Genomic DNA, 12431 nt, shown 5'->3' on the forward strand with positions numbered 1-12431 from the left:
ACTGGACTCTGCTTGTCTATGAATTCGAAGAGAATGAATGGAAGCACTACAACTCTTTGCAGCGTGACACTAACCTGGCTAACCAATGCAACAATAATGCAAAGAAATTTGCATCGCAGCTGGCAGAAACATTGATAAAGATGAAGTGCACACGCAAACGAAGTGGGCCTTACGCTAAAGAAAGGATGACGAAAAAGATATCCTATGTAAAGGAGGTTGATTGCCCTCAGCAAGGGGATAGGTGAGTCTAAAATTTGCTTCCTTACTTTAGTAGTTATTAAGTTTCTTTAAACTCACATTTTATTTTTGAATCAATCAGTCCAGACTGTGGCCTCTACGTAATGCTCCAGTTGGAGGATATCTTCAACATAAGCAACCAGTCCAATTTTCCGGGGGCCTGCTCGCAGCTGGAAACTTATGCAGACAAAGCAAGAAGAAAGAGGGTAGAAGTAACATTCAAAATTTTGGATGAATCAAAGGAGGTATGGAGAAGGATGATAAATGAAGGGTCATAAATAGTTGTTTATGTGAAAATTATGGTTGTGTTTTTTAACTTTTACTAAGTACTGGAAAAAACTTTGAAAGTTTTGTTATTATGAAATTTTTTAAGTTTTCTAAGTACTGGAAAAAACTTATGGTTGTGTTTATGTGAAACTTTTGTTAGTCAAAAATATGTTTGCACTGGAAAAAACTTGTTAATTTTCCATAAAAAATACCGGGAAAACATAGAATTTCCGGTAAAGAAAAATATGTACTTGACATAACTTAGGAAAAAAATATTCTAAAATCCGGGAAAAATTAAACTTTCTGGTAAATAAAAATATGTACTCGACAAAACTTAGAAATTTTTCCCAAAAAATCCCGGGGAAAAAAATAATTTCCGGTAAATAAAAAAATGTACTAGACAAAACTTAGAAAAAATCCCGGGAAGAAAAACAATTTTCGGTACATAAAATAATTTTCGGTAAATAATAATATGTACTCGACATGACTTAGAAAAAATGTATTCTGAACAATGGAAAAACTTAAACTTTCCAGTAAATAAAAAAATTTACTGGACAAAACTTAAACTTTCTGGTAAATAAAATAATGTACTGGACAAAACTAAAAGTTTCATGTAATGCATTATGTTCAGGCACAATACACATTAACAAAATATAATATAATACATTAATTTTAAACACAAATTCATTAAGTTCGACAAAAGATACAAAAAAAATCAAAGCAACACAAGGCTAGAATATGACTCTCTTCAAAAATTTGAAAATCTCCAACACTGTAAATGCTTTTCAAAGTTGTAGAGTGCCCCTAGTTTTTGCTGCTGATATAAAAATGATTTCAATCACTAAATCGCTTCGTTGCACGAAGCACGGTTGTGATAAGAGAGCTTTTTACACCTACCTATCCGCTGTCTCTTTTTAAAGTTTCCAGAACTTTCAATTCTTACAGAACGTGGTCTGCCCGGACGTTTCTTGGTTAAAGGAGGAAGTATCTTTCTGGCTTCCTCAAACGTTTTTGGTTGTCGAAAGATGGGACAGGGTTTATGGAATGACTATAAGTCTTACAGTATGCATCCGTTGTAACAGCGGGATCAAAAAAGGATGATGAATCACCTCCATGCACTTTAATACACAATATGGCATGCTCACGAGGGATACCTTGGACTTGCCACTTACGACATGTGCATGTAAGAGCCCCAAGGTCCACAGAGTGACTCGGCATGGACATTACTTCATATACAAATTTACCTGATTGTATGCACTTCCAGCTACAGGCAACGTTGAATCTAGACTGCATTTTTTCGTTGACCTTAGGGCACAAGAAAGAGTCCCAAGTTGCCGACTCAGTTCTTCTTGCATTCATCATGTTCATAATTTTAATCCTCAACATATCTAGCATTACGGTTATTGGAAGAACTCTCTCATCCCTTATCCACGAATTGAAGGATTCCGAGAGCGAAGAACATATTAAACCGTACCTTTTTCCTGGAAAGAGAACATCAGCCCAATGTTCCGGGTTTACGGAGTGAAGAAATGCATCCACGGCATTGCCACCCATGACTACGAGTTCAGAAGTGTACTTCGGAAAATCCGATATAGTAAGGGCTCTAGCCGCCTTAAACATGAAGGATTGGAAATAGTCCGACTTCTTCGCACCATTCTTTACACGTACATTCAAATTATTTCTTAGATGCCAAACGCAGAATGAATGGTGCGCGGTTGGGAAAATGTTTGAAACTGCATTTATAATACCATTGTGCCCGTCCGACATAAAAGTCAAAGACTCACTAATATCAACCATTTTCGCCAAGTTACAAAAAAACCAGGTCCAGTTTTGATCATTTTCTACATCAACGACAGCATAGGCGAGAACAAAAAAACCTGCAAAGTACATATTTTTTTGAATAAATGCAAAGTACATATTATTCGAATTAATTCGCAGTAGGAAGAACAGGAAATTAATTCATATTTCAGCCTAAATATTTAGGTTAGGAAACAACAAAAAAGCCAGTAAATAAAAATGTGTACCGGACGGAAAATATTGGTAAAATACTTACCATCATTGTCATTCTTCGCTACAGCTGCAAGAATGCATCCATTGTATTTCGTTTTCGCAAAAGTACCATCAACAAATATCAATGGGCGGTAGTGCTTGAAACCTTGGATGCATGCTCCAAGAGCAATAAATATTCGAACAAAATGGTGGGAATCTTTATCAACTTGAAGATCAATTACACTATTAGGGTTAGAACGTGATAGGGCATCAACATACCAGTTGAGTTTGGCATAAGAATCAGCTTCCTCCCCATAGGCCAAAGAAATACTCCTGTTTCGAGCCTTGTATGAATAGTAGTAGCTGAGTTGAATTCCATAGTCTTTTTTGAAAGATGTGACAATGTCTTTAGTACTTTTGGTCGGATTCTCCCTAATGTCATCGACTACTAATAAGCTAACAGTTTCGGTTGATAATCTTGGCTTATTCTCTGACATTATAAAGTCTTGACATGTGTGCACAGGGTTGTAAGCTTTTAGAACAAACATTGACCTTGACTTCAGAGGAGCCACAGCGTGAATGGTCCAAGAACATTTTAGGGATTTGCATACACAAGTAATACGATCAAGATCATTCTTCAAATAATTAAAATTGTACCCGTGCTTTATGGAATATCGTCCAAGTGCATTTCGAAAGGCGTTGGCGCCTCCAGGGAATTCCTGCCCCAAATGTGTAAACACCTCAAGCCAGCTAGCAGACTTTAGAGGTTCAGCCTTGACAATGGCAGTAGATGCATCCTCAACCGTGAGAGAGGAATTTCTTGAAAAATCCTGTGGGACACTGCACAAAACAAAACTATTTACTCACAATATTTTTGTTTTCGGATAAATCAGAACAATAAACTAAATATCAATACAAGAAAAACATATCATTGGCAGGAGAAAATTTAATTTAGGCAAGGAAACAGTTTTGTTTTTGGTAAACAAAAATATTTATTGACCATATTTTTGTTCACGGTAAACAGAAATATGTACTCATCAAAATTTTAAGTATTCATGTATACTGAACCAGAAAACTTTTTTACTTACCGTAAAATAAGGGATGGTTATCAGTACACAACAAACAACAATATGTAATGAATTCCGCACATACTTATTAGACATTTGTTACTGGTTCATATCAATGACACGGGTAAATTAGTTTTAGGTAAGGAAACAGTTTTGTTCTTGGTAAATGAAAATATGTACTCACCAGAGTTTGGATTCCGTTAAATGAAAATGTGTACTCACCAGATTATAATTTTAAGTAAAACAATACCGAAACAGTAAAGTTCAAATTAGTTCCAAACTTACTTATTAGATATTTGATTGTGGTTCATCATTTCAGATGATGTTGCAGCAGAAGTAGATGAAGTATAGCCGAAAATATCACGCTCTAACCTGGATAGAGAGAGAAAACAAAGAAGGTATGAAACGATAATGTACAGAAAAGAAAAAAAAACTTTCAATATCCATTGTATACTGTTACAACTAAGTTGAAGTTTGTTTCACCAGAGAGGACGTTGTGCAACAATGTCCCCAGAAAGCATTCCTTCAATATCCATTGTATACTGTAGGGAAAAGAAAAATAAAGAAGGTATGAAAAGATAATGTACAGAAAAGAAAAAAAATCCTTTCACTATGTCTGTCATTTTGGAATGTCCAAGTTTCAACATAGATTTAGATGAGTAGTTGTTCATTTACAAATGGCATTATCATCTTCCTTAAAAGAACAAATGGAATATTCAGCTTCCTTAAAGTCTATCATTGAAGACAAATAGGATTTGCTCATTTAAGAGGCATTACCTGAAAAGGTTGGAAGATAAGAGCAGATTCTGGTTGGAAGATATTAAGACAGTCGGTGGTATAAATAGGTTGGAAGATGAAATTTAAAAACTTTTGAAAGATTTTGAAAGTGAATACAGAAAGAGCGGGATCCCAAAAATTTTGCCAAAAATTTTGGCAAAATGGGCGGAAAACTCAGGGAAAATGGAGGAGAATTTAGAGAGAGAAAGAAAAGGAAATAAGGAAGAAGAAGGTTGGCGCGAAATGGGAGGGAATGTGTGATTGGCCTGCGCAGATATGGACGGGTAAATGATCCCTCAAAAATCGTGGGAGAGAGAAAGAGCTGGGTCAAGTCGAGGGGCAAGAAAGGAAGAAAATAAAAAAAAAAACAAAAGGAAAAAAAATATTTTCCCTGACATTAGGACCTGAACCGAATTTTTAGGCAACTTAGGATTTTTTTCGTTTTACCCCCCACTTTTTGGACCCCTAGCTCAAAAATCCTTTATTATTTAGGAATCCTAGTTTGAGTCTATCTAGGAAAGTCTATTATCCTATAAAATGAGGTCTAGTCTATTTTGTTATTCATATTGAAAAGAAAAACCATTGAAGTTAATTAAGTTTTAGTTTATTTATCGTTTTCTTTACCGTTCTTCGTTTATTTTCTTGTTCTTCTTTAATTCCGCTGCGTCTGCATCAGAGGGGCCCTATAAAATCTCCCATATGATATCACTCGCTATAAAATCTCCCATATATGTTTCTTACACTCCTAAAACACTCTCTTCAAGCTTCTTATGCAACTTGTTCTCTGTCAAAAGTAATTAAAGAATTCCCTCTGTTTATATAAGATTTCATAATCAGACGGTAAGAGCAATTTTTTTCTACAAGCACAGATTCCATCTAAGTAGCATATGGTTCTACAAATCTTTGTTATGCATCTCTAGAATGTAATTTGAGGATGTAACATTCAAATTTTCCAAGGACTGGTTCTCCTTATACTTCTGTTTATATACATAAATGATTTGAAATGTTATTTTTGTTGGATGGTAGATAGTGACATTTGGTTTCATAAAATTAGAATAAACTAAAATAGAATAAACTTCTCGAGTAGGTGATCAAGGCTCACATTTGGTTTCATACACTGCTAATCGATCCAAATAGCTATCAGTAGTGTATCTATACGTCACAGAACGTATCAAGGAAATGACAGTAAAACTCGAAATTTCTATTTTATTTCTCAACGAGTTAAATAGTTGATGAAACAAAACATCTAATGACTTAGTTAATTAGTACATCGATCAAATGCAAGGTCGAGGGACCTGTGTGCCAGTGGACAAGCCACGAACATTTGAACATGTTGAAGTTGTAGCTATTGTTCGCTGATGAAACGGCAAGTATATCCTTTCTAGCTTTATATTTTGGCATGGCACACTTTGACTACATATTAGAGATACTGCATTTTTTGTAGTTGAATAACCCCATATGTTTTGGAAGTTTACTTCGCGAATATGAACTTGTGAGTGCGCCTGTAAAACCAAAAAATAATAATCATCGACATCTGTACAAAAAAACAGAAAGTAAATTTCGCCCGAATCCTATGCCTCAATACTGATATTGGTGCTCTTGTGGGTCAAAACAGAATGAAATGTTTGACCCTTACCACAGTATTCTGAGCGAGTCGGACATAAAATTCCAGCAAAGTACACATACGTTTAAGAAAATGTACCTGACTATTGCATTGACCATGTGGACAGTAATTTTGATCTATGATGATTGGATTATCTACTTTGTTCATGAAAATAGTGTCGAAAGTGAAATTCTTCGCGATACTTGAAGGAGAGGGAGCCATGTCTTTATTCTTACGCCATTAGACGTGCCGATAAATGTACAATTCTTTACAATTAACCCGGAAACATCTTCTTCATTTGGGTACTTTCCAAGGCTACCGACACTAATGCCGTGTCCCGGACCACATGTTACCCTCGTGATGTAAATGTTACTACTGCCCGGGCCGATAGAAACACAATCATCCCCTGTGCCAATGTTCGAATCTTGTATTAAAATTGTATCTGAATTTCCAATATGAATTCCATCTGTGTTGGGGCTGTCTCCGGGTGCTGAGATTGTGATTGATTTGAAGCTCAAGTTCTTGGATTTGTAAACATTTATATGGCAATTTTTGCTGTTTACTGATTTTATGTCACGAACTACTGAATTGGTGACATACTCAAACAGTATTGACTATCAAGAAAAGAAAAAAAAAAAGTTTGATCAGAATCATCATCATCATCATCAAATAAATATTTTAATGTCATATATTGTCCATTTCAATTAAGGATTCATATTTTCCATATTTGGAATTAATGAAAGATACGAAGAGATATTTGACAATAAAAGGTCTATTCAAAGAAATATTATTATTTCTACCTTTAAGTCTAGATCCAAGGAATACAAGATTTTATTAGTAAGAAAGGCTCCGCCAGCCCAGTGAAAGGACCTCGAAATGTAATAAGTTTGAGGATGCACCTAAAATAACATATGGTTGAAGAAAATATTTGTAGCGTGGACTATATTTGTAAATTCAAAGACTTTTTGGATATGCTCGGAAAACTTTGATCATTAACATAACCTTGTGTTCGTTGGGCTTGGGTTTGGGCTTGGACGAATGAAGTCGACTTAATATTAATAGTAACTACTAAAGCTTGGTCTATCACGTTCAGAAACAAATATAGGCGACGTTTGATCTAATGGCTTAATCGCTTGTTTTATTGCTCCAACATATTAAAAATGAAATGGGAAATAAGATAGAGGTGAAACTTACACGAGGAAGAGAGATGCACTTAGGGTTTTTGTTGCAATTATTGTAGGGCCAAGCAGAAGGACCTTCTCCATCAAAAACTCCCCCACCATTTATCTCCAAATTATCAACATATTGGAACTTAATCCAACTCTTGTCTTCAACATTTCCAACTCCCTTTGGTGCTTTCACCATTCCTTTAATTTGGAATATCATACCACCTTGGCATGGCCCTTTAAATGATGCATACCCTAACAAGTATGTCCCTCCTGGAATCAAAATCTCAGCATTTCCTTTCCAATCACAAGCCTCTTTCCATGCACTTAAGAAAGCCTGCCAATATTACCAAAAGTATAAGAGCTCAATAGAAATAGCACTTACTTGGTATATAACTCTTATTTTTGTTATAAAAATAGTTTCTTTATGATAGAATTTTTTTTTTGAATAGTTGATATAATTGTTATATATGGATGAATAAAACTAGAAAAGATAAATCATTATAGTAACTATTATCTTAGATGTTGATCTGATTCTAGATACAATTCTTACTTTTTAGTTCGCATTCAAAATCAAGTATTTTGTATGGCAAGATAGGGAGTTCTAGTCAGATACAACTCAAATCAAATACTCCTTTTGATTTGATCAAAGTTTTCCGGTCAGATACAACTCAAATCAAATACTCCTTTGGATATGCTCGGAAACCAGTTCCGGTCTGTTCTTCAACAGACCGGAACTCCGGCGAAGGGAAACCCCTTCGCCGGAGTTTCTAGAGAGAGAGAGAGAGTGAAATTTTTTTTTTTTTTTTAATGGTCGCCGGCCGGAAAATTTTCCGGTCGGCGACCTAATCGGAGAAGATAGAAGTGAGGTGGAGAGAGAGTGAGGTGAGGTGGAGAGAGAGTGAGGTGAGGTGGAGAGAGAGTGAGGTGAGGTGGAGAAGTATTTTGCTTTCCCCCTAAATAAAATTGTCAAACAAAATTGACCAATTTTTGACCAAGTCTTCACACCCCGGAAACTTTTTAGCTTTCCCCAAAGTGCTGGCCTTTAGTAACTGATATTTATATAGGTTTTAATGGATGATTAAATCATATCCAATGTCAATGATATTACTTGGATTAACTTAAATGCAATCTAGATCTCTTCCCTTTAACGTTTTATAAGTTTCCATCCATCCTTTTTATTACCTTCTCTGTTTTTTTATCTTATTTTTATGTCTCTATTGTTCAAATATATTTACTAATAAGTTAAGCCAAAGTATTTCATATTAAAATGATTTGAAACCAAAATTTACTCTTTCATTTCTATATCAAGCATTTCATGGATATTCCTCTCAAAATCTTTTCTTATTGAGGGATGGATTATTGACCTAATCCTATTATCCTAACTTGTTTATGAATACAGAAAAGATGATAAGAAAATATACTTCGTATTTCAAAAAAGTGTACTATACGGACCACATTGTTCATGTAAGTTCAGTATTTATCGGAATATCAAGAATGCATAGCTATTCTTTTCTTTGTTCTGGTTGTTACCATAACTAGGTGTCGTCTGTGATAGTGCCGTTATAAGTTTAAAAAGACGACTTGGTGTATGGATAAAAGTAACTACTAAGATATTAAATCAATCTCTCTGCTTTTTTGAAGTTACTCCGAGATTGAACGAGGCCCAACTACATTATTTATACCCTAATAATCCCAACTCAAATAACCAAAGATTCCACCTTCTCTGGGATTTGAACCTGGGACCTCCAGGGCTTTCTAGAGTTTATGTCAACACCTTGGAACCACTTGGGCTACCAACGGTTGACAATTTTGAGTTTGAGTTGGGATTTGTATCAATGCCAAATGTAACGACTCACGTAGATCGTAGTCGACTTCCAAAAGAAAAAACCCAAAAAAAAAATTATGGGAAGCCAAGTAATCACACAAGCGTTAACCATTTTATATTGAGGTGAGTTGCAATTTGGATTTGCAGTGATATGGCACTTGTTGGTTCTTCATACAGATTGCCAAATGTTTGAAAGATATGCTTCATACAGATTGCCAAATGTTTGAAAGATATGCTTCATACAGATTGCCAATGTTTGAAAGATACAAGAGTAAAAGTATCAGATGAGATAAGTAGGATTATGTAGAAAGATGAAGCATTCTCTATTTGGAGAGCGAAGGAATTCCGAAGAGAAAACGCATCGCTAGGAGAGGTAATGGCCAGATTACTTGGAGAAGAAGGGACGGGAATCTCACTCTGCTTGATAGAGTCACTACTAGGGGGGGTTGGGGTGAATTAGCATCTTTTGTCTATCACCTTCAATGACTCCAAGAAGTCACCCAGCTTTGACATCAGACAATTTTGGAATTCAGCTTCAAGCGATAGACTACAATGTTATAATCCATGACGGGGATTGACGTGCCTAAGCAGTTCTAATACCTCCACCAGGATTACTAAACTTAACCCCCAAAGGTTACTTAAAATACTTGGGTGTTGGGACTTATGGTGATGCCTTTAGAGTTATCTTATTGTCTAACGTATGCCTAGTAGGAGAAGTATTGGGCCTTAAAAATAATAAAGCTGCCCATAGCAAGAACCAACCACAGGAAATTGTTTGCCGTTTTTATAGTCTCATATTAGCAAATAAACTCTGATAGAAAGAGAGAAAATAAAAGTTGAAACAGGTCAAAACCATACTTACTATGGATGATGGAGAAGGTCCATGGCCTAGGTTAGCGACTTCCATACACTTAGAAGTGGTGGAGTCATAATTTGTGATTGAGGGGGTATGCGTTCACGCGACCCTGACGAATGCTACCCTAAGATTTCTTACTGCAGTCCTATACTGGTCACGAATGGGACTTCAACCGCAAGACAGGCCTTTCGTCTCTTCAGAAGCCATATTGCTAAAGAAGTTTTTTTACTTTGAGATTTTGCATCTGTCATTCTGAAACTCATTATTCTTTTCGTGCTATCACTAATCAGAAATTACCTCAATTTTGAGCTTCTCTTTTAGCTGCCCTTTATAGTTTAACATCGATATGTGATATCAATAATAAATTTGTCGGGCTTTAGGCCTCCTTCTCTTTCATGTCGTGGGGTTTTAGTTCTCTTTCATGTTATGGGGGCTTTCGGCCTCTTTCTCTTTTATGTTGTGGGGTTTTAGGTCTCTTTCATGTTGTGGGGGCTTTAGGTCTCTTTCTCTTTCATGTTGTGGGGTTTCTCTTTCATGTTGTGGGGTTTTAGGTCTCTTTCATGTTGTGGGGGCTTTAGGTCTCTTTCTCTTTCATGTTGTGGGGTTTTAGGTCTCTTTCATGTTGTTAGGGCTTTAGGCCTTTTTCATTAATAGTTGAACCTAGGCAGTTATTGTGCTTATAACATCTTAATGATGTATCCATGCCTTATAACGACTAACGTAAATCATAGTCGACTTCTAAAAAAAAACATCAATATGTGATTAAGACTTGAGAATGAAATTCTTAATCAATGATTCACTGCCTGATGTGTGCACCCCATGTCAATCTTCTACCCCGGCTAGAGCATTGAGTGTTAGGAAAAATAACCTAATTAACTTGTTCAGGAATATGAAGATAAACTGATATGAATGTAAAAGCAGAGACACCAAGATAATTTAACGTGGCAAAAAAACCCTCCAAGATAGAAGGTGAAAGACCACGGGACCTAGTCCAGAAATCTTCCACTATAATTAAATAATGGGTTACACAATTCTTCACCAAACCTATAGTGGATAAACCAATTGTTCAAGATGTGTGGAAACACTCTTGGATAACAATTCTTCCCTAAACAAATAACGGATTAACCAATTCTTCACCAAACCTATGGTGGATAAACCAATCGTTCAAGATGTGTAGAAACACTCTTGGATAACAATTCTTCCCTAAACAAATAGAGGATTAACCAATTCTTCACCAAACATATATGGTGGATAAACCAAACAAGAAAGGAGATACAAAGATTTCTTACTAGCATTAGGATTTGAACAAATCCTAGATCACCAAAAGGTTGAAGAAGTTCGACACAAACTAAATTGCTTCATAAGATTAATAATCTTCTTTTATTCAAACCAATATTCTTCTCTTTCAATCTCTCTTGAAAGAACCGCTTCAGAAATCTTTCTTTCTCTGACCTCTTTCTGTTCTCATCTCTCTGATCTCTATCTCTCTCTAATCTGAGAGGATATGATCTGAAAGGATTCTCTATTAACTCTCCCAACTGAGAGCTCCCAACCGGGAGGATAGTTTCTGACTTGAAAGTATAATTTCATCCCTTTCATTCCCTATTTATAATGACAAATATAGGAGGTTTACCAATAGAAATAGGAATTCCTTTTTAGGCTTGAAAAATAGAAACTAGTTTCTATTTTTTTCCCCAAACAAGGAATAAGGGAAATCCTATTCTTACTAGGAATCCTTTTCATATAAGGAGGGACCCCAACAAACTGATATCAGTGGACTCAAGAAAGTAGTTCTTTCAAGAGAGATTGAAAGAGAAGAATATTGGTTTGAAGAAAAAAAGATTATTAATCTTGTGAAGCAATTTAGTTTGCGGTTATCTTCTTCAGCCTTTGGTAATCTAGGATTTGTTCAAATCCTAAGGAGTAAGAGATTTTTATTCTTTGTTTCTTTGTTCAGTTTATCCACCATAGTTTTGGTGAAGAGTCGGTTAATCCTCTATTTGTTTAGGGAAGAATTGGTTAATCCCATATTGTTTTAGGGAAGAATTGATTAATCCTCTATTAGTTTAGGGAAAAATTGTTATCCAAGAGTGTTTCCACACATCTTGAACAATTAGTTTATCCACCATACGTTTGGTGAAGAATTGTGTAACCCATTATTATCATTATAGTTGAAGATTTCTGAACTAGGTCCCGTGGTTTTTTACCTTCTATCTTGGAGGGGTTTTTTGCCACGTTAAATAATCTTGGTGTCTCTGCTTTTACTTTCGCATCGTTTATCTTCATATTCCTGAACAAGTGAATTAGGTTATTTTTCCTAACACTAACAACCTTCTAACTACTCTCTAACTAACTAACAACCACAATGGGTCATATTCCCATACGACACTAACTCATACAACACTCTCATACAACATCAGTGCTATTACCCCCCTTCAAATTGAAGGAGTGGAAGATCACACTTTCAATTTGGGTTGAAGAAGATGAAATCGAGGAGCAGGGAGTGCCTTTGTCAAAATGTCAGCTGGTTGAAGAAGTGTAGGGATGTAGGAGAGAGAAATAGTCTTGGAAGCCATCAATTCCCTAATGAAGTGAAAATCAAGAGCCAAGTGTTTAATCTTCGAATGAAAGACAGGGTTAG

General features: G+C 35.7%; 1 protein-coding gene and 1 long non-coding RNA gene across 2 annotated transcripts; both read right to left on the reverse strand.

Moving 5' to 3' along the window:
* Window positions 1-1476: 1476 nt before the first annotated feature.
* Window positions 1477-2301, reverse strand: LOC147568155 (uncharacterized). Its single transcript, XM_086659117.1, has one exon. The coding sequence runs from the start codon at window positions 2299-2301 to the stop codon at window positions 1477-1479; it is 825 nt and encodes a 274-aa protein (XP_086515243.1).
* A 110-nt stretch (window positions 2302-2411) lies between these two features.
* On the reverse strand, window positions 2412-4092 carry LOC147568156 (uncharacterized). Its single transcript, XR_015238096.1, has 2 exons — window positions 3846-4092; window positions 2412-3333 (listed from the first exon to the last, which is right to left on the reverse strand). It is a non-coding gene; the product is annotated as an uncharacterized LOC147568156 (long non-coding RNA).
* Between the last annotated feature and the right edge of the window lie 8339 nt (window positions 4093-12431).

This window comes from Eschscholzia californica, unplaced genomic scaffold (assembly GCF_041429995.1).
Source record: "Eschscholzia californica isolate CP2 unplaced genomic scaffold, dmEscCali1.0.p SCAF_1, whole genome shotgun sequence".
In the NCBI taxonomy this organism is placed as follows: Eukaryota; Viridiplantae; Streptophyta; class Magnoliopsida; order Ranunculales; family Papaveraceae; genus Eschscholzia; species Eschscholzia californica.

Excerpts from the sequence above, each read along its gene's own strand:
- LOC147568155 (XM_086659117.1), bottom strand. The coding sequence starts at position 2,301 with ATGGTTGATATTAGTGAGTCTTTGACTTTTATGTCGGACGGGCACAAT.